This window comes from Adiantum capillus-veneris, chromosome 15 (genome assembly GCF_014529385.1).
Source record: "Adiantum capillus-veneris isolate H3 chromosome 15, ASM1452938v2, whole genome shotgun sequence".
NCBI classification, from domain to species: domain Eukaryota; kingdom Viridiplantae; phylum Streptophyta; class Polypodiopsida; order Polypodiales; family Pteridaceae; genus Adiantum; species Adiantum capillus-veneris.
This window is the reverse complement of record NC_140945.1, coordinates 94,983,422-95,006,697: the sequence shown is the minus strand read 5'-3', so window position 1 is coordinate 95,006,697 and position 23,276 is coordinate 94,983,422. Positions and strand designations below refer to the sequence as shown.

The following is a 23,276-nucleotide window of genomic DNA, read 5'->3' as shown; positions in this document are numbered from 1 at the left end:
ATGTTGTAGACTCCCAAAAATCTCATTGAGATTCCCCTCTAACGTTGTATTCCTGGTAGTAGCAATGGTCAACTCCACTCTCTTTCCCTCTTTGGTCACAGACTCGTTTGGCTATGTCACGATGTTAGGGCAGGCCATAAAAATTAGAGCTTCATGTCTTCTGAGGTGGTAGGGTCGGCTCTTAAAAACATTTTATGGAGCTATTGGTTTGTGGAGATATATACATAAGCGGGGGCGGTTCAACCTTGGATCGAGACACAACTTTTGGAGAAGACTTCATCCACATTGCATGATGAGGCTGAGTTCACCGTGTTGCTTTGCTTTGCTAAAGAGGCTTTGTCTCCTCATTTTCCTTTCCCATTATAATATTCAACTTGGTGCCAATTAGATGTTAACTCTCTCTCTCTCTCTCTCTCTCTCTCTCTCTCTCTCTCTCTCTCTCAAAGGCAGTGCCACCGTTGGCAAGGTAGTGATTTTTTGGTGGGCATTCCACGAGACAAATTAACACCCTTTTTTCAATGGGAATAAACGATATACATGTAAGGTGTATTGTTACGATATTGCACACCCTCCCATTGTATGTGGTTAATTGCAATTGGGATAGCTAGTGTAATGGTTAATTATGTGTTTTCTATTTGATTTTACCAATAGTGAGTTGATGATGATTTGTAGATTGAAATTCTGGGAGTTGAAAAGGAGGCGTTGGCAAATAATAACCCTCTCGGTCATTTTACCTTTGCACAATATTTTGGACTTTTTATTCAATAAGCCATTATGGATGCTTGTAAATAGCTTGTGAGAACTCACCTTTATGGGGCATGCAATAAGTGATGTACTCCACTCAAGTAATAAAGTAGACTAGATGTAAAAGAGGGGCCTCCAATTTTGGCACCCAAAAACTCAAATAATGATTTAAATACCAAACTCCACAAGAAGGTACCGTTGAGTTTAGGGCTATGATTTTAAGCCATTCACTTGTAATATTCGCTTCTCATCTCTCTTAGACTATGCTAAATCGTGTTGTGTACCCTCTAATCATGTCTACATCTCTTACACTCTGTCTTTGTCAAATCTATTCTCTTTGTGTGTGTGTGTGTGTGTGTGTGAGTGGGTTTTGTCTTAGTCTAGGTGTGTATCTACTTGGATTTGGGAGAGAAGGTGACAAGTTGATGGTGATGTTTGTGAGGAATTGTTGAATTGTCAAAGCAACCGATCTTCCCCTCTTCCAACATGTATCCATGACCGTTCGATTGGTTTGCATTAGTGTGGCGTTCTTTTGTAGCCTAATAGGACACTCAACCACACGATGTGCACCTCCATCGCGACTTGAAAGGTAGTGCATAAATAAACAATATAAAGAAAACACCAGATTTTGACGGTTTGGTGGATCACACAACGATCACATTTGAATCACATCGCATGTGTAGCTCACATGTCAATCACATTGTGATTTTAGCAAAATCACGTTGTGATCCCATTGTGATTATAGCAAAACCACATTGTGATCACATCATATGATGATCACGCTGCGACCATAACAGAGTCCATCTGCGATCAGACGGAGTAGATGAGCGCCGCCGACGCCTTTTGATGAGACCATCGATCCCCTTTGAGGAGATCGGTGTCAATTAGTAAACGAGGAGTGCATATAGGTCTAATGAGCATTCAAAGACATTATATAGGTCTAATGAGCATTCAAAGACATTATATAGGTCTAATGAGCATTCAAAGACATTATATGGCTTGATTTGAAAGAGCGTGTCAATTGCGTTGAACAGGAGAATGAGCACAAGTACTTAAACCGCCCTGCGACTCATCGAGCAAGCCTTCAGAGGAGATATGTTGAAGCGTGCAGGCACTCGTCTTGTTGGCCATGGCGCCGTTGCCGCCCGGACGCATGTCAGGGAAGCATCATCGTCAGCTAGACGCTCCACCGTTCGCTCGATCCCCGCTCCCACAGAAAGCGGTAGGCTCTCTGCAAAAATCCTCCTTTGGCATGTGCTTTGTTGTTTCGAAACACGCACACTTGTTGTTGCTTTCTCTGTTTCTGTCAAATGTCAATTTTGTTTTGCCATTTGAGGAGCAAGGCTTGGCCTCTTGCCGTAGATTTATTCTTGTACAATCGGTCAGGTTATATATTCATAGGCATTTCTAGAATTTGGTTGCTGCTCAGTGCCCTTGGCCGTTTGATTGATTTCTTCAGTTTATCATGGCGTGAGCTCTAGGTCTTTGTGAGACTATCTTGTCGTGTGTGTGATAAATCTGATAGTGGAACACTGAATTTTCACTTGTTCTATTCAGCATCACATGCAGCAAAAGCTCTCGATGAATATTCTAAAGATTGGAGCTCTGGTATTCTTCTCTTGCTTGGATGGTTGATTACTACCATTTAGACTGGTGTTATTCTTAATCTGAGCTTATTTTGATTCTCAGTTCTTGACAGAAGTATGAACACTCTTTTTTTGACTGAGCTACTTCGAGGAATGTCGCTTACATTGAAGTATTTCTTTGACAAAAAAGTGACGGTATGTCTTCGCTTCATTTCTCTCTGGTTCCTTTTGACTTTTACATGTCAAGCTTTATCACATTCATGGATTTTGTTACAGATCAATTATCCTTTTGAAAAAGGCCCATTGAGTCCTCGATTCCGTGGAGAACATGCTTTACGTAGGTATCCAACTGGAGAGGAGCGATGTATTGCATGCAAATTATGTGAAGCAGTAAGCATTGCCTTTTATGCCCCTTTGTTTCTGGACTGGTTCTTACTTCAGTTGATCAACATGTATAATTCTATGATTCTTTCATTTTGCTATTATAAAATTGCTACCTAAACCCAGTTTGATTCTTCATTTTGACCATATCAAAGTGATTCACTCACCTTATCATGATAGAAAAGGCATGCTTAGTTCTTTTTCATGGTGAGGTCAACCATTGCCCCACTTGGACATGACCGGGCTTATTGCAACTTTAAGCAGACATTCTAAAACTTATGTTAAGGGATAGTATTCATTTATTCTTCACAATACATTTAATTATCTCATGTTAGATTTGTCCTGATCTTTGGCAACTTGATGGAGCAACATGTGTACTCTCTCACTAAAGGAACTGAAGGCTTTCCCTTCCGTAAGTAAAATGAATCCTTGAGCACAGTCCGCAACACTCAATCTTGAGCAAAGTTCAATGTTCACTTCTGCTGCACCTAATAAGACATCTGTGATGTGTCATAGGATGGGTGACGTAGAGCATCGTGAAGAAGATTGTACTGTAAGTTCGGTAGGAAAGGACTAGGTGATGGGAATTCTTGATGCGTCACAAGGTGGGTGACGGGTGCATGGGAAAGGGAATATCCATAGTCAGGAGGAAATTCCGAACTGTGTTAGAATTGTGCACAAGGATGAACAAGCACTTGAATGAAGATGGGTTCAGAGGAAACTTTGAGGAAGTACAATTGCTTTATGAGAAAGTAGGTTGCTTTTCGAGAAAGCAAATGCTTTCCCGCGAGGAAGTCTATGTCTGCATTGCAATTGTGCATTTGATTGCATCCAGGGATGCCTGGGAAGTGCTGTGTTAGCATTGTTTATAACTTTTAAGGTTTTATTGAGTTTTTGGGCAGAATCAGACCATTTTTAAAAGTGACTGGCAAGCCACTTAATAAGTGGGCAACCACCTGGAAAATAAAGTAGCAAAAACCGGCCAACGATTTTCTCTCTCTCCCTCTTTTTGGCAAAAGAGCAAAAAAAAAAAGAAGAAAAAAAAACCCGCCGCGATTTCTACACGGGCAGCCATCGCTCAACTATTCCTGCTGTGGCTAATGAGCTATAATAGCATCACATGCCCTCTCTCAGAAAGGAGTTACCAGTCTCAGCAAGAGGAACTGCCGTCGAAAGACGCAAGAGATGGCAAGACTACGAAACATGGAGGTCGCTTTTCTTGCGCAAAGAGCGAGAGGTATCAATTGTGGATTCGCCATACGAATTGTTTTCCGGTGTTTGTGTGTGTTTGCAGGTGTACTTCCTATCACGAGTCTGTGGCAACTTTACTTGTTGATTTCTTTTTGGGGGAATTTTATTTGACTTTTTGTTAAAGCACACCCCTCTGGAAATGCCAATGCCCGAGTTGCATGGTGTGAGGCGGACAGTGAGAGTCTAGGCCAGATGGTCAGTGAGCACCGAAGTCGGGCAAATGGACTAAGGTTAGCCACGGTGGGGCTACGAGTGTAAATCACCTGATAGCTTGCCGACATTGCATTTTCCGATGTGGTTCCAGTGGTGATTGATGGTCAGACGACCAATGTGAGTGCCGTGGAAGCATCTCCTAAAATTTAGGGAACTACCATTTTGGACCTGAAAATGTGTTCGCGTCATTACCTCCGGTATGACAAGGGGAACATTTTATTACTCTGCTGCGAAGTCAACTGGGCAACTGGTCGGGAGATTTTTAGGCGGCAACCCCGAAACGAGAAATGGCCTGTAAACGCGCCAAGTGGCACATTTCTGTGCACTTTCCTCATGCAAGAAGAAGTGGCGCTGAATTAGCTGGGAGGCTCATTTGCAAGCTCTCTGTCACAGGTTAAGAGCTATGGAGTGCTTCCTTTCCCTCTTATGTACACTGCGGTGCCAGGAGTGATGCCTTGCATGCTACGCACTGCTCTCTCTCTCCCCTATGAGCAGTATGTTATGCCCTTCTAGTGGGCTTCTCATTTGACCAATGTACAGTTGTGTGGGTTCATGCGCGATTGCCGAGGCAAGAGCCTCTTGCACAGGTACTGGATTAGCTAGTGGCTAATCCCCCGCAGGTACATGTCAATTCGGAGAGGTTTCACATGCGAAATCTCGTCCGATTCAAAGGGCAAGTAGCCCTACAGGTGTGGGAGCTCGAGGACTTGCTACGGATGCGACCGGCATGTGAAATGGAACCCGAAACAGGGAATTACAGCCTGCTGTGTATTTTTGCAGGTTTAGGGTTTCGGGCCTAAACGGACCCTAATACCCCCAGGAGGTTCGGGGACGCAAGGGGACCGTTGTAGAGGTGATCTGGCGCATTTTCGGAGTAGAAAACAGAGAATTCAGCTTGTTGCAGATTCTCGCTAGGTTTTGCAAAGTGTCCGTATGCGTCCGGAAAGCCCTTTATTGTGTGGGGATATTGATTGTGAAATGACCTAGTACAATTATGTTGCTGAAAATCGGGCCAGAACAGGTGCAATGCAGCCGGGATTGTGCGGGGCAGCTTGTAGGAAATCACAGCTTGTATTCCCTCTGCTAAAGAATAAAGAAATACCGAAAGGGGCACCAACCTTTGGGGCCTACAGGTGTCGCTGTCTGCTTGGGAGCATTCTAGCTTCCTCCTGGCCGTGCTTTTTGTTTTGAAGTGTAATTCCAGTCTCAGTTACAAGTTCCTTTTAAGTCATTGCTTTGTGTCGTATAGTCAAGTAATAAAGAATCGGGTGAAAGCTAATGTCTACCGCCCTACGGGCCGGTTTCATGGTTCCGTCGCCGGAACAAGATCACTTTTCAAGAAGTGAGCCTTGGTTGGTTTGCGGCGAAGACACAAAGCATAGGAACTTGGAATTACACTATGGCTGACAGGACAGTCAATGCTAGAGAAGAGGGTTCCTCTTCCCAAGGTAGACAGGCTATTCCTTTACATCATGAAGTTGGCGAGAGTTCACGACTGCCACTGTCTACGCCTTTTGTTTGTGTGAATGCACAGCGAGAACAGGTACAAGGGTTCATGACTGGGCACTTTGAAGAGGATGCGTTCAGGACACAATTAGTTGCTGTTGTGAATGTCTTCACTCACTTGGTGCAGAATCCCAGGTTGATGGATTATCTGCAAGCACCATTAAAGTCACAGCAGGCAAGGGAATGCCCTCAGCGTACAGAGCCTGTTGAGGCTCAAGCCCAGGTCCCCCATGCGACTGAGCAGGATAGGGAGCATTCACATGTTGCGGAGTCACGTCAGGCTCCTAGACAGGTCCCTCCTGACCATGAACAGGTGGCGAGGATCCCTACTCCACAGGTTTTGACAGTTCAGCCCGCCACCTTTCAGGGTCAAAATGTTGCATTGAATGGACAGGGAACCAGTCTCAAGGCAATGCGTCGGGTTTTTCCACCACCCACGGTACATCCAGGGTATTTCGGGGGTGGGTCCGTGTTCCAAAGTATGGCTGGTTATGCGCCTGGAAACCAGCAGTACATGACTGGAACAATGTTAGGGGTATGCATGGCATGACGTCAAATGGTAACATTGGCATGCAGCAAGGCTTTCAGAGCAATCAGGGCTAGTTTGGGGTGCCACAGGTCAATTTTGGCATGGCTGGTTTTTCTGGACAGCAGCCAAACATGGCACCTTTGATGCAGAATCTCAATGACCAAGGGGCACAGATGGTCCCTACTACAGTGCCCATGCTGCAGACGCTTCCCTATGACAATTTGGGGCCAATAGAGAAGCCAAAACCATACAAAGAAGGAGGTGCAGCTGTGAAGTTCAGCACCTTTAGTGGCTTCGAGGATAAAGCAAAGGCTCTTACTTTCCTCTAGCAGTTTGATACAACTTATGCAGGAGGGAATTTTACAGAAGCTTCTAAAGTCAGGAAAGCTGCCACTTTCTTAAAGGACAATGCGTTCACATGGTGGACGACATTGTTAATGCAAGGACAGGCACCCGCCACTTGGGTTTACTTAAAGCAAATGTTTGCATCTGCTTGGCTGTTAGATGAATTTGAAGCCGATGTCATGACAGATTGGCACCAGCTTACTTCGGCTACATGCAAGAGCTTGCTGGAGTACAATAGGAGGTTTTGTAAAGCGTTACTCTCAGTGACCTATAGATTTGTGCCATTGATAGAGTAGATAGAGAAGTATCGTTCTGGGTTGCCTAAAGGGCTTCGCGATTATTGTACCAAGAACAGAGTGGCTACCCTCACTCAGCTTATGGAAGTTGCTAACACTGGTCTTGCCTTGTTGAAAGGAGAAGACAGTGGGTTTCCGAGCAACGAGAAAGGAGGGCAACAAAAGAAAAATTCAGCAAAGCAGCCCTTTACGAGAGCGGCTCCTGAAGCGTCCCAGTGGCCAGCTAGGTTCAATAAAGGCAAAGGTTCAGCCGAGACTTCTAGAGCGCAGGCAAGGAAGCAGAAAAGGAAGCCTTTTATGCGTAAGACGCCCAAGGAAAAGGTCTTGATGGCTGAAAACAAGTGCTTTATATGCGAGCAGACTGGTCATTTTGCAACCGACCGTTCACAAAAGAAAAGGCCAGCTGACTTAGATGACAAGGAGGATTGGAAAGGAAAGAAGCCTATGCCCTTGGCAGGTTTAGTGCCAGACATGTTGGGCGACAGGCCTAGTACAGATGCCAGTGAGTTATGCAGAGCGTGGGGTAAAGTTAGAGACCAGATGGCACTTATCTTCTTTGATCCAGGTGCGAAAGCGAACTTTATCATGCCAGAATTAGCTATGAAGCTAGGCATCAGAGCTGAAGAGATGGGGTATACCGCAGAGGCAGGATTGACATGTCCTGGCCAATCAGAGTGCGTTACTCTCATCATTGGAAAGTTGCGTCTGCATATTCAGTCGTATGTGGACACAGAAGAGTTCTACATCATGTCACTGGAAGGATGTGATGTCTTGTTGGGGATCCCGTGGATGTTCCGAGTGCATGGAGTCTTGGATGCCTACAACAAAAAGATCACTGTACAGCATAGGGGCAAAACTCACATCTTGGATGTAAAGCTAAAAGGAGAGTCAGTCCCTATTGTGTCTGCTTCTGCTATCATTTCTGTATTAAAGAATCATCTTTCTGCGTACTTGGTTTTTGCACGTGATGTTTGAGATAGTTGCGAGTCAAATTTATCTGTGTTAGATAAAGACAGGTTAGCATTTTTGCAAAAGTTTAATGGCTGTTTTTCTAATTCATTACTGTCTCAACTACCGCCGGAGAGGCCCGAGGATCATGCGATTGATTTGGTGCCAGGTAGTAGCCCACCAAATAGGCCACTGTATAGGGTTAGTGAGGCGCAGCGGAAAGAGATTATGAGCGAAGTGGAGGAGCTCTTAGAGAAAGGGCCGATTCAGCTTAGCTCGTCACCCTATTGCTCCCCAGTGCTCTTAGTACAGAAAAAGGATGGCTCGTGGCGCATGTGTATTGACTACCGTGCATTGAATAAGAATACCATCAAGAATAGGTTTCCTATTTCAAGGATTGATGATATTCTTGACCGCCTAGAGGGTGCGGCAATTTTCAGCAGGATCGACCTTAAAAGTGGGTACCATCAGATTCAAATTAGGTGTGAGGATGTGCACAAGACTGCGTTTAGAACGACATTTGGTCTCTACGAGTTCTTAGTGATGCCATTTGGTCTTACGAATGCTCCTGCTACGTTCAATAGGATGATGGATAGGATCTTTCGTCCATATTAGAACTTTGTTGGCACATTCTTTGATGACATGATAGTCTACTCGAAGAATGAAGAGGAGCATTTGGTCTTACGAATGCTCTTGCTACGTTCAATAGGATGATGGATAGGATCTTTCGTCCATATCAGAACTTTGTTGGCACATTCTTTGATGACATGATAGTCTACTCGAAGAATGAAGAGGAGCATAGGCATCACCTGACCATTGTGTTCGAAGAGTTGCGCAGGAACAGATTGCTCATCAATGGCAAGAAAAGCGAGTTCTTCTTGGAAGAGATCCACTTCCTCGGACACATTGTGTCAAAGGATGGTGTCCAAATGGATCCTGCGAAGGTGGAAGCAATCAAGACATGGGCAGCTTTAAGGACGTCCGTAGCTTCTTAGGGCTATGTTCTTACTACTACAAAAGATTCATTCGCAACTTTGCAGAGATTGCTTCACCTTTACATGCTTTGCAAAAGAAAGAGGTCACTTTCAGATGGACCCAGAAAGAGATTTCAGCTTTTAATCTCTTAAAGGAAAAGATGACTTCAGGTCCAATCATTGTTTTGCCAGATCTCAGGAAGTCATTCGTGGTCCAGTGTGACGCTTGTGGCAGTAGTATTGGTGCAGTGCTAATGCAAGATGGCAAGGTAGTAGCCTATGAGAGCAGAATCTTGCAAGGGCTAGAGATGACCATGTAGGTCTATGAAAGAGTTACTGGCTGTGATTCATGCGCTCTTAAGTTGGAAACACTATCTGCTAGGTGTTGATTTTGTTGTCCAAACGGATCATCAGACCTCGCGACACTTTCTGACACAGTCAAAGCTATCGGAAAAGCATATGCGATGGGCAAACATTCTCTCCATCTTTCACTTCCAGATTGTGCATGTGGAAGGCAAGAAGAATGTTGTGGCTGATGCGTTATCAAGAAAGCCACAAATTTCAGCTGTGTCAATTCCTTATCATCATGAGCTTGATGACATGAAGGAACAGTATGCAAATGACGAAGACTTTGCAAGGATCTTCGAACAGTTACAGGAAGGACAATGTCATGAGCACTACCTCCTCAGAGATGGTTTTATGATGATGCATGGCAGACTCTGTGTCACTAGGCCATTGCGACATAAGGTCATGGTGGAGAGTCATGTCCCACCGTATGCAGGGCATCGTGGTATAGATGCTACAGTGAAAGTGGTTTGAGACATTCTTTTATTGGCCTACCTTGAGGAGAGATGTGGATGCCTTTGTGAGAGAGGGCATGCGTGATTTGCCAAAAGGTCAAGTTTGACAGGCAAAAGGCACCAAGGCTCTTACAACCATTGCCGATTCTAGATAAACCATGGGAAAGCATAGCGATGGATTTTATCTTTGATCTTCCAAGAACTCAGACAGGGAATGATGGAATCTGGACCATTATTTGCAGATTGAGCAAGCAAGCTCATTTCATTCCTCTTAGGAAGAAGATAAAACCAGATCAAATGGCACGTCTCTTTATGTACAATATTTTTAAATACCAGGGTATGCCATAGTCAATTGTCAGTGACCGTGACCCACGGATGACAAGTCTATTCTTGAGAGGCATATTTGAGAATATGGGCACTACGCTAAGTTCTCATCGTCATTTCATCCACAGACAGATGGGCAGTCAGAAGAGGCAAATTCTACTGTCTTGGATCTGCTTAAGTGCTATGTGTCAGAGCACAAGGCCAAGTGGGAGCAGTATTTGCCGTTGGTTGAGTATGCGTACAATAATACAGTGCATTCTTCAACGGGCAAAGCACCTTTTGAAATTGTCGAAGGTCATGTGAAAGTTCCTTCCGTTTTGCATACCAAGGAAAAGATCTTTCAAGCAGATCAATATGTACAGAATATGGATAAAACGTACCAGAAGATAAAGCATGCCCTTGAAAGGACACAGGCAAAGCAAAAGAAAGCTGCTGATCTCCACCGTCGTGAATTGTTGTTTTCACTTGGTGATTGGGTACTGTTGCGATTTGAAAAGGCATGCTTAAAGAAGCGAAAAGGTAAAGAAAGTCTCTTTACAAAGCTTAATATGCGTTACTATGGGCCTTTTCAAGTAACAGAGAGTGACGTCAGTTATAGGCTGAAATTGCGTGAAAACTGGAAGATTCACAATGCTTTTCACGTGAGTCTTCTCAAACCATTTATTGGTGATGTGCCAGAGGATATGCTAGTTGAAGAGCAGCCAGAAGTTGAAGAGCTTGATGAAATTTTGGTCCCAGAACAAATCATGGCGCACAAGGAAAGAAAAGTCAAAGGCAAGGTTACAAGGCGATATTTGGTGAAGTACAAGAACTATCCACCTATGGATGCAAAGTGGATGGAAGAGAGTGAATTGTTAGTCACCAAATGTATTGCAGCTCTACCTTGAAGCCTCTGGTTTACCACCTACGTATGCTCCAACTCAAGAAGAGCAAAGGTCAAAAGGAAAGAGACCTGCGCTAGAGGGGGGTGATCCAGGAGCTAGCACTTCTCATGTATCTATGGATTTAGTGCAATAGAAGTGTACCCTGCTTGGCAATTGCCCTTGGGGAATAAAAGTTTTGTCCAAAAGTCTGTTCAGTGCTATAGAAGTAAGTATGTCTTGTCAGTTGCCAAGAGTACAACAATTGCTTGTAATGAGTACATGTTGATGCATTTTTAAACTGTTGGTTTATTATGCTTGAAAGGATTCTAAGTGTACTAAAAGTTATGGACTCTATTAAAGCCAGTGGCACAGTGTGAAAGCTATCCACTATGTCAATGAAACAGTCTCACAGGTAGACCATACATGAGTTAACAAGTGTTGAATACACAAGAGTGTTAACTATGAGCATGTATGTCTCGTACCATGTTAACCAGGTGTACACACACGAAAAGGTTGACAGGCGTGATACTGGTGTCCACGAAGTGCTGTACACACTAATGGATTGATATTCATGCAAACGAGGACGTTCGCGATTTCAAGAGGGGGGTATGTCACGAGTCTGTGGCAACTTTGCTTGTTGATTTCTTTTTAGGGGAATTTTATTTGACTTTTTTTAAAGCACCCCTCTGGAAATGCCAATGCCCGAGTTGCATGGTGTGAGGCGGAGAGTGAGAGTCTAGGCCAGACGGCCAGTGAGCACTGAAGTTGGGCAAATGGACTAAGGTTAGCCACGGTGGGGCTACGAGTGTAAATCACCTAATAGCTGGCCGACATTGCATTTTCCGATGTGGTTCCAGTGGTGATTGATGGTCAGACGACCAGTGTGAGTGCCTTGGAAGCATCTCCTAACATTTAGGGAACTGCTATTTTGGACCTGAAAATGTGTTCGCGTCATTACCTCCGGTATGACAAGGGGAACATTTAATTACTCTGCCGCGAAGTCAACTGGGCAACTGGTCGGGAGATTTTTAGGCGGCAACCCCGAAACGGGAAATGGCCTGTAAACGCGCCAAATGCTCATTTTTGTGCACTTTCCTCATGCAAGAAGAAGTGGCGCTGAATTTATAGCTGGGAGGCTCATTTGCAAGCTCTCTGTCACAGGTTAAGAGCTATGGAGTGCTTCCTTTCCCTCTTATGTACAGTGCAGTGCTAGGAGTGATGCCCTGCACGCTACGCACTGCTCTCTCTCTCCCCTATCAGCAGTATGTTATGCCCCTCTAGTGGGCTTCTCATTTGACCAATGTACAGTTGTCATGTGATACATCCGACCCTATGTGTCCGTGGACAAGCTACAACATAATAGGGTTCAGTCAGTCAAGATTAGAAGTGATCTATCTGACACTTTTTGTGAGTCTATTCGTAGACCGTGCATGCCCAGTCACTTGGTATAGATGCATATCCTCTGGTTGCACACAGCATGATCATCAGAATTTCCATCAGAATCCATTAGAATCTGTTAGGGGATTTTTCCAGCGCATTTAACCTATTTTCCCGATTTTTGACATTTTTCACTTATTATTTTTAAGTGACTTTCCAACAAAAGTAGGTAGGGCAAATTTTCTAAGTTTGTATATAAGCAAACCCAAGTTAGCACTCAATGGCAGAAGAGGCAGCAGGAGCTCCCCGCTCAACAGGCACCTTCTTAGCAAGATCCCCTCAGCACCATAAGCACTTGGCGTTTTGGCATACCCTCAGCACCCACATTCAGCCTAGCGTTTTGTCATCGCCCTCAAGCCCCTAGCCTTGGTGTTTTCAATTCCCCTCATCGCCAACACTTCCAGATGCCTAGCGTTTTCACTAATGCTACAGATACTGCCAGCGTTTTTCATTTTCGGCCTTCGGTGAAGCAGGTAGTTCAGCGTTTTCAGCCTCACAGATAGCAGCCAATTCAGCCCTAAACACTTGCAGAAGAACCCCATTTTCAGCTCTCAAAAACGCAGCCAAAACAGCGTTTTCAGCAGCCCCGAATCAGTCTCAGATTTTCAGCCATAGCGTTTTTATGGACAGCAGATAGAAGACCGCAGATTTCAGCCTTCGTCGTCGTCACCAACATAGTCCCAAGTTGCATTAGTTCCATGCATCGTCATTGTACCACTTTGTGCAATCAATAGTAGACCACTCTCACCGACGAGAGTGGGGTCTTCGGAGGAGGGTTTTACAACGTCTTTGGTGTCGTATCTCTCTTCTCTCTTTCTCTCAGTCTCATACACTTGCACGCACAGTGTCCACTCACTTTGTTCGTGATCATAGCACTTTCCATAAAAAACGGAAGGCTCTCCCTTCCATAAGAACTAAAAGGAACCTTGAGCAAATATGGATTACTTATCTTGAGCAAAGCGCAAACATTCATTCCGCTGCACCTTACATTGGTATCAGAGCTTTGGCAGTATTCTGTATCACTCAAGGAAAGAACCACAAGAATTTTTTTGCTTGTTGCGGTCGCACGAACCCAAGTTCACTTGGGCATGTCGATTCCTAATTGTGTTTTTGAAGAGTGACAGGAATCCGAGGAAAGAAGGGCTTGTCCAGCCTCCCCTTGTGTCTCTTCTCACTCATTGAGAGCGGACCGTGCACTTAGCGGCTGGCCAATCGACGTGAGGTGGGAAAAAGCAAACTTTGTGTGAGCGCAAGGCCGCCAAGGGATGCGCCCGCAGAAAGGAGTAGAACTCGCGTGAAGAGAAGATCCTTCTCAAACACGGTTTGCAAGCGAAAGAAACCCTCAAGAACCTCAAGATCCTCAAGAACCCAAGAACCCAAGACCCCAAGACCCTCAAGAACCCAAGTTCCTCGTGAACTTAAGAACCAAAGATCATAGTGCATGGTCGTCATCCGAAGCGGAATGGATACTTCGCATACAGGTGATGAGCATGAGAGAGGCAACGAAGAATTTTCCTCACCAGGAGATTTTTTCGACCCTCCCTCTTCGCCATCTACACCACGAGTTATAGTAACTCCTATGGAGATGATGGTCAAGTCAATGATGGACATGATGCTTGCACAACAAGAAGCGACTTGCATTACTTTGGAACGCAATGAAAGAAATGCAATACAACAATAAGAAGCGAATCGAGTTGCGTTGGCACAACAAGAAACAAATCGCTTTGCTTCCGAACGCGAGCGCGATGAACGAAATGAACGAAAAGCAAAAAGGGAGGCCGAGTGTGAAGCTCAAAGAGAGCTACGCACTCAAGAATTGCTTCGACAAGTGCTAGCCTCGAAATCCGAACCACCCAAGGATCGTGGGAGTTCATCAGGTGGCGCAAGCCACGATGCGGATTTCAAGCATCCAGTCACAGAGAAGTTGACTTTCAGTAAGTATGATGGTAAAATGGATGCTATGGTTATTCATTCTTGGTTGCATCAATTTAATGCTTATTTTGCGACAACTAAGAAGACAGGAAATGGCAAGGTTTTGACGGCAGCTATGTATCTTGTCGGTGATGCCATCAATTGGTACCACGCATGGCAAGAGGCACAGCTAGGCGCGCACCTAGAGGAAGCCGACGAATTCACGCCCCCCTCTTTTAGTTGGGCTGATTTCCAAGATAAGCTCAAGGCGGGGTTTATGCCACCTCAGTACCTCGCACGATTGAAGGACGATTGGCGCGCTCTCAAGCAAAATGATATGCCGGTTATGTCTTTTTCTAATCGTGGTTTGCAGCTCGGCACTCAATTACGCAAGTCGGATGATGAACGCAAAGAGGCATTCCTTTTTGGATTAGACGACTATATCAAGTTTGATGTAGAAGTCTTCGATCCAATCGATCTCAACAAGGCGGTAGCGATTGCTCTCGCTCAGGAGATGAAGCACAACAAGAGAAAGCCTAAGGAGAACAAGATGTCCACAAGTACCTCGCAGACTTCTCAGAACCCTCAAAACGGTAAGAATGGTAAGAATGGTAACTCTTTCAATCAATCTTCCAACAGTCTTTGAGAAAAGAATTCTTTCAATGAATCTAAGGGTAAGGCTAACACAATTGCTAAACCTAAGCTTACTCCAGATGAAAAGGTAGCACAAGGAATTGTAGGAGGATACATCACATTGGAAGAGCAAAGCACTTATTCTAAGGAAGGTCGTTGTTTTCATTGTCACATTAAGGGTCACATAAAAAGAACATGTCCTAAGCTTGAATCGAATAAATCTAAAGAATCCACAGAACCCACTTCCTCTGTCAATGCAATTAATGATAACACGAGTGTGCCCCAAGTTTCTCATAACCCTCCCATTGATGATTCTCTCATTAAATGTTATGGTCGTACGTCGGGGCAGCGTTTTGTCATATTGTTTGACCCAGGTAGTATGCATGATGTGATCAGTCGCTCTCTTGTTGAGAGAGCCCGCCTCGAAGTTAGTCAGAGATCTCCTATCGAGGTCTTTGGCTTTCTTCCCGGTATGGACGCTCTCATCACGGAGGAGTGCTTTGATGTGTTATTTGCAATTCAAAAAGCTGCCTTCACTAGAAGATTTGTTGTTTGTCCTCTCTCAGGATGTGATATGATTTTGGGCATTCGATGGTTTCGTGATGCTAACCCTCTCATTGATTGGGAGGCTAACACTTTCACTCTCAATGCCAAAAGTGATTCTCCGATTGTCATTCATGGAGAGGACATTGTTCATTCTCCATCTCTCATTGCTAATATGCAGGATAAGATTGAAAGGATTCAGGAGAAGGAGACTCTCTCAGTCTCTTTTTCTCCAAAGCATGACACACAGGATTTGCATGATTGTGAGCAGCATGATGATTTGATTGACAATGATCAGCATGATGATTTGGATAATAAAGACAAGCATGATGATTTGCATGATCAAGATGTGATTTCTCACAAGTATGATGAGTTGCATGAAGAAGATGTGATTGTTCACAAGGATGGTGTGTTAGTTGATGCTTTTTCTAGCGAAGCTAACCTCGTTGCAGATTCGATCAATCACGAAGGATCGATCTTCGCTCTCGAGCCTAGGTCCAAAGAACCCGCACAGGAAGTATTATGTGTTTGCATGATTGATAGGCACGCATTGTTTGAATGTTTCATTCGTGAGCGTTTCCTGTATTTTAGTCAGCACGTTGTGATCCCTTTTACTAGGCATGACATATTGTATGTTGAGCACGTTTCACTCATGGATGAGCACGAATGTATGCGGATTTCTCATGAAAAGCTGAAAAGCATGTATGTCAGGAAGTCACATTCGATGTCTCTTCCTTGGCATGACATAGTTTCCGAACGAGCACATGAAAGTATGAGCACCAAGCGTGGGTATTTCCATTGTGTTTTGACACAGTTGATTGCTCTAGATCATAAGAGAAAGATTCGATCTCATTGTTTGCATGTGTTTGATGAACGGGTTGTCACGCCGTCTCTATGTTCATCTACATTGCATACACAGTCTTTAGCGAAGACAAGATTTTTTCCACTCACTTTACATGGAATAGGTATGTTCATGTTTTTGTGTTGGAAGTGGTTTTTGGAATTTTCAGCCATGGAGATTCTTGAAGAAGAAAGAAGCAGGAGTCTAGACGAAGTTGAAGCATCGAAGGAGCCACAAAAGACTTTGTGTCGCTTTCGGCGCGGCCCAAAGAAGAAGGCATTGCAGACCTTTATGAAGTTCAAGTATCGCACGACCCACACATCAGCGTGGGCCGGCGAAGAGTCCTTTCTAGGATTCTGAAAGCTATTGGCGATCTCCCTCGATGCTATACAGTTCGGTACTAATACCTCACTTTGAAAAGGAGGGGATGTCACGTGACACATCCAACCCTGTGTCCGTGGACAAGCTACAACATAACAGGGTTCAGTCAGTCCAGTCAGTCTAGATTAGAAGTGATCTGGCACTTTTTGTGAGTCTATTCGTAGACCGTGCATGTCTAGTCACTTGGTATAGATGCATATCCTCTGGTTGCACACAACATGATCATCTGAATTTCCATCAGAATCCATTAGAATCTGTTAGGGGATTTTTCCAGTGCATTTAACCTATTTTCCCTATTTTTGACATTTCTCACTAATTATTTTTAAGTGACTTTCCAACAAAAGTAGGTAGGGCAATTTTGCTAAGTTTGTATATAAGCAAACCCAAGTTAGCACTCAATGGCAGAAGAGGCAGCAGGAGCTCCCCGCTCAACAGGCACCTTCTCAGCAAGAGCCCCTCATCACCATAAGCACTTGGTGTTTTGGCATACCCTCAGCACCCACATTCAGCCTAGCGTTTTGTCATCGCCCTCAAGCCCCTAGCCTTGGTGTTTTCAATTCCCCTCATCGCCAACACTTCCAGATGCCTAGCGTTTTCATTGACGCTATAGATACTGCCAGCGTTTTTCATTTTCAGCCTTCGGTGAAGCAGGTAGTTCAGCGTTTTCAGCCTCACGGACAGCAGCCAATTCAGCCCTAAACACTTGCAGAAGAACCCCATTTTCAGCCCTCAAAAATGCAGCCAAAACAGCGTTTTCAGCAGCCCCGAATCAGTCCCAGATTTTCAGCCATAGCGTTTTTATGGACAGCAGATAGAAGACCGCAGATTTCAGCCCTTAGGTCATCGTCGTCGTCCCCGTCGTCGTCACCGACATAGTGTCACCGACATAGTCCCAAGTTGCATCAGTTGCATGCATCGTCATTGTACCACTTTGTGCAATCAATAGTAGACCACTCTCGCCGACGAGAGTGGGGCCTTCGGAGGAGGGTTGTGTGGGTTCATGCGTGATTGCCGAGGCAAGAGCCTCTTGCATAGGTACTGGATTAGCTAGTGGCTAATCCCCCGCAGGTACAGGTGAATTCGGAGAGGTTTCACGTGCGAAATCTCGTCCGATTCAAAGGGCAAGTAGCCCTACAGGTGCGGGAGCTCGAGGACTTGCTACGGATGTGACCGGCACGCGAAACAGAGCCTGAAACAGGGAATTACAGCCTGCTGTATATTTTTGCAGGTTTAGGGTTTCGGCCCTAAACGGACCCCAATACCCCCAGGAGGTTCGGGGATGCGAGGGGACCGCTGTAGAGGTGATCTTGCGCATTTCCGGAGCAGAAAACAGAGAATTCAGCGTGCTGCAGATTCTCGCCAGGTTTTGCAAAGTGTCTGTATGCGTCGAGAAAGCCCTCTATTGTGTGGGGATACTGATTGTGAAGCGACCTAGTACAATTATGTTACCGAAATCGGGCCAAAACAGGTGCAATTCAGCCCGGATTGTGCGGGGCAGCTTGTAGGAAATCACAGCTTGTATTCCCTCTGTTAAAGAATAAAGAAATACCGAAAGGAGCGCCAACCTTTGGGGCCTACAGGTGTCGTTGTCTGCTTGGGAGCATTCTAGCTTCCTGGCCGTGGTTTTTGTTTTGAAGTGTAATTCCAGTCTTAGTTACAGGTTCCTTTTAAGTCATTGCTTTGTGTCGTATAGTCAAGTAATAAAGAATCGGGTGAAAGCTAATGTCTACCGCCCTACGGGCCGGTTTCACTTCCTCTTCACGAGGGGGTAGGAGCAAAGGAAGGCACGAGCCTCTGTAGGAGAAAGCGCTTTGAGGAACTAGAGCTAGATCAGCCCAAGGGTTTCGTACCCGAGTTTGGGAAGTAGATATATGGATCCGAGAGTGGTAGACTCGAGATGTGATCCGGAAGTTGAAACTCCCAAGGGAAGGACTTGGTGTCCAGGAAAGCAGAGTTATTCTGCAGGAAGAGGATTCTGGAAACGGAGTCGGAAGAGAGTTGTAGGGATGCTATACCCTGAGTCTGGAAGGTGAGATCCAAAGACGAGAACCTTGGTTCTCGAGGATTTGGAATGAGGAACGGAAGTTCCTTGGAATAGGGTTTTGCCGCCCTAGGAATAAGAAGCTGAGGCTTCCGGGAGCCATCAAGTCTTATTCTAGAATGAACGTGGTAATATGTTCGGTTCAAGTGCTTATATAGACTTCTCCTCAATAATAAAGATACTATTACCGGGGGTGGACCAACCCATCTTCTGGTCCCCAATACTGTGTCGATCTTCTCACTCTCTTTCTCTCTCTATTTCTCTCTATAACCTCTGGCTTCAGTATTAAGTGATAAGATCTATTTATCCGAGTATATTTTATAATGTTATGCGCTCCCGTTTGTGACACTTGTCCTTTGAATCGGACAAGATTTCTCGCGTGAAATCTCTCCAAATTTAACTGTACCTGTGAGGGATTAGCAACTAGCTAATCCAGTACTTGTGCAAGAGGCTCTTGCCTTGGCAATCGCGCATGAACCCACACAACTGTACATAGGTCAAATGAAGAGCCCTCTTGTGGGGCATCACATAACTGCACGGAGGGGGGAGAGACAACAGTGAACACTGTGCGAGGCTTCAGTTCTTGCACTTCACTATACATAGAGGGTAGGCAAGCACACAATAGCTTTGGTACCTGCAACAATCTACCATACGGTTGAAAATGCAGCCCCACGTTTAATTTCAACGCCTGTTCTCTCTCTCAAGCTGGAAAGTGCCCAAAAATGTGCCAAGTGGCACTCATGCATGGTTTTCCCGTTTTGCACCTTCTGGTCTAAAAATATCTCAACCGGTTGCTCAGTTGACTTAGCGACAGAGTAATAAAATGTTTCTCTTGTCATTCTAGAGCTAATGGCGCGAACAGATTTCATGGCCCAAAATAGCAGTTTCCTAAATTTTAAGAGATGCTTCCATGGCGCTTTCATTGGTCATCTGACCATCTATCACCACTGGGACCACATCCAAAAATGCAATGTAGCACAGTTATCGGGTGATCTTCTCTTCGAACGTTGAGTAGAGTCTTGACATACTTTTATCGGCCCGACCAACTCGTGGCGACAAGGCCTTCCCGTCTGCGGGTGAAACTCTCGGTCGTTGGCTATTTCACACTGGCCATACAGTGTCCGTCCATTTGCAACTTCAAAAAGAGGGTCTCAAAAATTAAACAAAAATCAAGGGAAAGCCACCTAAGGTTGGCAGTTGCTACGTCCTCGTGACAAATTCCCATGTCGAAGTACTTCTTTCATAAAGTCATCCAGCAGAATCATCAATATCCCTGAAATCCAAAGGAAAATCAATGACTTTATTCTTTTTAGGTAACCCGTGACAAAGGAGCGGAGTAACTCCTCTCCTGTGCAATCCTGCCTGCACCGGATTCAACTTGTTGATCCACGGTAACTTTTGGAATAACCAAAGCTAGACCAAAAATGTCAAGGTAAAGTTCCAAATCTGAGGGGCATCTGCTAGGTCCTCCTCCATTCACTTCGCATTCAATACCCGATAGTTCTTAAATTTTACTAAGAACCGCAAAATCACTTTACCTTTCACTTTTCTTTGCTTATGTGCCAAAATTTGTTCTAGAACGAGTATCTTCTCGCTCTCTTTCACTTCGGGTTGCTCATCAAGCTCCCCATCAAAACTGGCAGCTCACCCTCAAAGGGTTTCAATAGACTCACATGAAAAGCATTGTGAATCTTCCAAGTATCGGGCAACTTGAGTCTTCGGATACATCATTTATCTTTTCTTTAATTTGGAAAGGGCCATAATATCTCATGCTAAGCTTTGGAAAAAGCCGCTCCTTTCCTTTTCGTTTCCTTAGGCGTGCCTTCTCAAATTGTAAAAGCACCCAAACATTTTCCTGCAACTGTAGGTCGTGTCGAATCTTGTCGGGTGCCTTCTTATGCCGTGCTTGAGACTTCTGAAGAGCCTCGTGCACCTTGGCAAAAGCAATATCCAGATCTAGATCATACTGATCTGCTTCAAAAATCTTATCTTGGGTCGGGGGAAATCTCTGATCTACCAGCTGATTCCCTTTTTTCTTTCTTTCCTTGTGCCGTGGGACCAGTGGATTCCGCTTCCCCTGTCCATTGGCACGTTAGTCTCAATCTTCGGAACCCTAAGACGCACTATCATTTGATCCCCTTTCTCTGGAATCCTTTCATGAACTTGTATTCGGTTCCCTTAGTTTGTTGGAACCCTCGGATTCTCTAGAATCCTATGATGAGCTATCATCCGGTTCCACTGATTCATTCTTTTCAACTCACGGACACTTCCCTTGTTGAGGTGGATACCATCCTGTCCGTAAGATAAGTGAATGAGCCGGCATGCGTTCCAAATCATTCCTTAGCATGTTGCATAAGTCTCTGAATAGAGTCAGACTTCAGTCGCGAATCTCTTTTAGCAAGCCACAACAAAACCGCTCAATCTGGTCTTTCAAAGTAATCTTCCGAAACGAAGACACTAGCAAATAAGTATCCCAAATCCTCTGGCAGTTGTCATTCAATGGATCTTTCTCTGTCATTTGCAAGTGATGCCAAGTCGTGATGACATCTTGTGCATATTCATTTGATATCCAATTTGACGTGAAAATTGTCTTGAATTTTAATCACGTCGTAGAGAATCAACAGAGTAGACCACCATGTGTGTACAGGTCCTTTCAAGTAAGATGCCGCCTTTCGCACCGTGGAATGTTCTAAGAACAATCCTCCAGAGAAGGCGGTGTCAAACTATTGTACAAGCTCAAGGGCTCAATGGGTGTCTTGGTGGCCTGAAAGCGTTTCAAACCTGATGGCTTGACTCCCTTCCTTGAACTCCTTGGTTTTCTTGTTGATCTGGTCATTGTCAAAAGAAGACGAGCTCTCCTCCTCTGAATGGCTAGATGGCCTTCCATGCCTTCTAGACTTTTTTTTTATAAAAAATCTACTTCAAAAGAATCTTGTCTTAGGTTCTTAGAAATTGAGGAACCTACTTAGCACCCTCGAATACTTCAAATGGTGCCTTCCATGTGTGTTGTTGTAGGCAAACTCCACCAAGGGCAAATACTTTTCCCATTAAGTCTTCTGATTCGAAATATAAGACTTCAACAAATCCAATTCCATTGAATTGGCTATTTCAAATTGCCCATCTGTCTTCGGGTGGAACGTGGACGATAACTGCAACCGTGTGCCAATGGTCTCCTAGATTGCCCTTCAAAATAAACTAGTAAACCGGGAATCTCTCTCCAAAGCAATGGACTCAAGCATGCGATATATACAGAAAATATGTGAGACAAACAGTTCCGCCAAATGGTCGGGCTTAATTGTATTCTTTACTGGAATGAAGTGGGCCTGTTTACTGAATCCGTCGATGACTGTCCAAATGCCATCATGTCCACTTTGAGCCTTGGGGAGATCAAAGATGAAATCCATAGCAATGCTTTCCCAGGGGTGGGTGGGAATGGGTAAAGGATGTAAGAGTCCGTGTGCCTTATGCCTGTCAGAACCTGATCTTTTAGGATACTAAACAAATGCGAACAAAGTCATCCACATCCTTTTTAAGCCTCGGCCAATAGAAGTAACGCTTCGCACCCTTCCAGGTGGTATCTATGCCGCGGTGGCTTGTAAAAGGTGGACAACGGCACTCTGTCAAAACCTTTTCCCTCGAGGGTTGTGTAACACACAACCTCGTTTTCCACATCAAATAGCCATCCCGCATGGAATAGCTTGAAACTGTCTCCCCATCCTGTATCCTAGTAAAAATATCAACCAAGTCAGGATCCGTGGCGTACTGATCAACCATATCCTCAAAGCTTCCGTGATGAATCGCAGAAATAGCCAGAACCAAGGGCTTCTGAGATAATGCATGTGCCACTAAATTCGTTTGTCCTTGAACATGGACAATCTAGAAATAAAACTGTGACAAGAGGGTAGCCCATCTCATCTGCTTTTCCGAAATCCGCTTCTGTGACAAGAAGTAGTGTAAAACTCTGATGATCCGTAAAGATTGTATAATAAGCTCCTAGTAAATAGTGTCTCCACTGAGTAAGAGTATGGATCACTGCCAATAGCTCTTTTTCATAAATCTGTGCAACCATTTCAAGACGTCCTTCTTCTCTCATAAGCAAATACATGGCCTTCTTGCATCAAGATTGCTCCCAAACTGCGACCATAAGCATCACAATAAATTTCGAATGGCTTTTCCAAGTATGGTAAGGCCAACAGGAGTCTAGTAGTCAACTTTCCTTTGAGGGTCTCAAAGGCTGCAATCTCTATCGGTCCCAAATAAAAGGAACTCCTTTCTAAGTTAGCATATGCAAACGAGAAACTATCTCTGCAGATTTCCGAATGAACCAGCAATAATATGAGCACAATCCCAGATAAGCTTCGAACCTCGTGAACGTTCTTCAAATCAGGCCAATAACGAATAGTCTCAATTTTGGCCGGGTCCATCTTTACCCCTCCCAGCAAGTGTATCGTAGGAAATAATTTTTTTTCTCTTTTTCGCATTTATAACCAATTTATGCTTTCGCAGTGCCTATAAAACTCTTTGAAAATCCCAAAAGTCTTCCTGAAAGATGTCTTGTAGACGTCTCTAGGAGAAATTCAGATATGATGATAACCACTCTTCATATCAATTTGGCAAGTAGAACCGTGAAGTGTGTCTAGTATATCATCGATTCTCGTAATGTGGAAATCTGTTCTGGCTCATTGTTTCTTTATTTTGACCATGGCTAACTCTGTAAGGTGGACGGTTC

At 44.5% G+C, this 23,276-nt stretch overlaps 1 protein-coding gene across 1 annotated transcript in view; it reads left to right on the top strand.

Annotated features, from left to right (window-relative positions):
- The first annotated feature begins 1,751 nt into the window (after positions 1-1,751).
- The window catches only part of LOC147441104 (uncharacterized), a 37,114-nt gene continuing 15,589 nt past the window's right edge, over positions 1,752-23,276 (top strand). The window contains exons 1-4 of the mRNA XM_086482833.1: positions 1,752-1,966; positions 2,302-2,352; positions 2,434-2,525; positions 2,607-2,720. Coding sequence (XP_086338959.1) covers positions 1,840-1,966; positions 2,302-2,352; positions 2,434-2,525; positions 2,607-2,720 — 384 coding nt within the window. The 5' untranslated portion in view covers positions 1,752-1,839. The remainder of the gene's footprint in view (positions 1,967-2,301; positions 2,353-2,433; positions 2,526-2,606; positions 2,721-23,276) is intronic.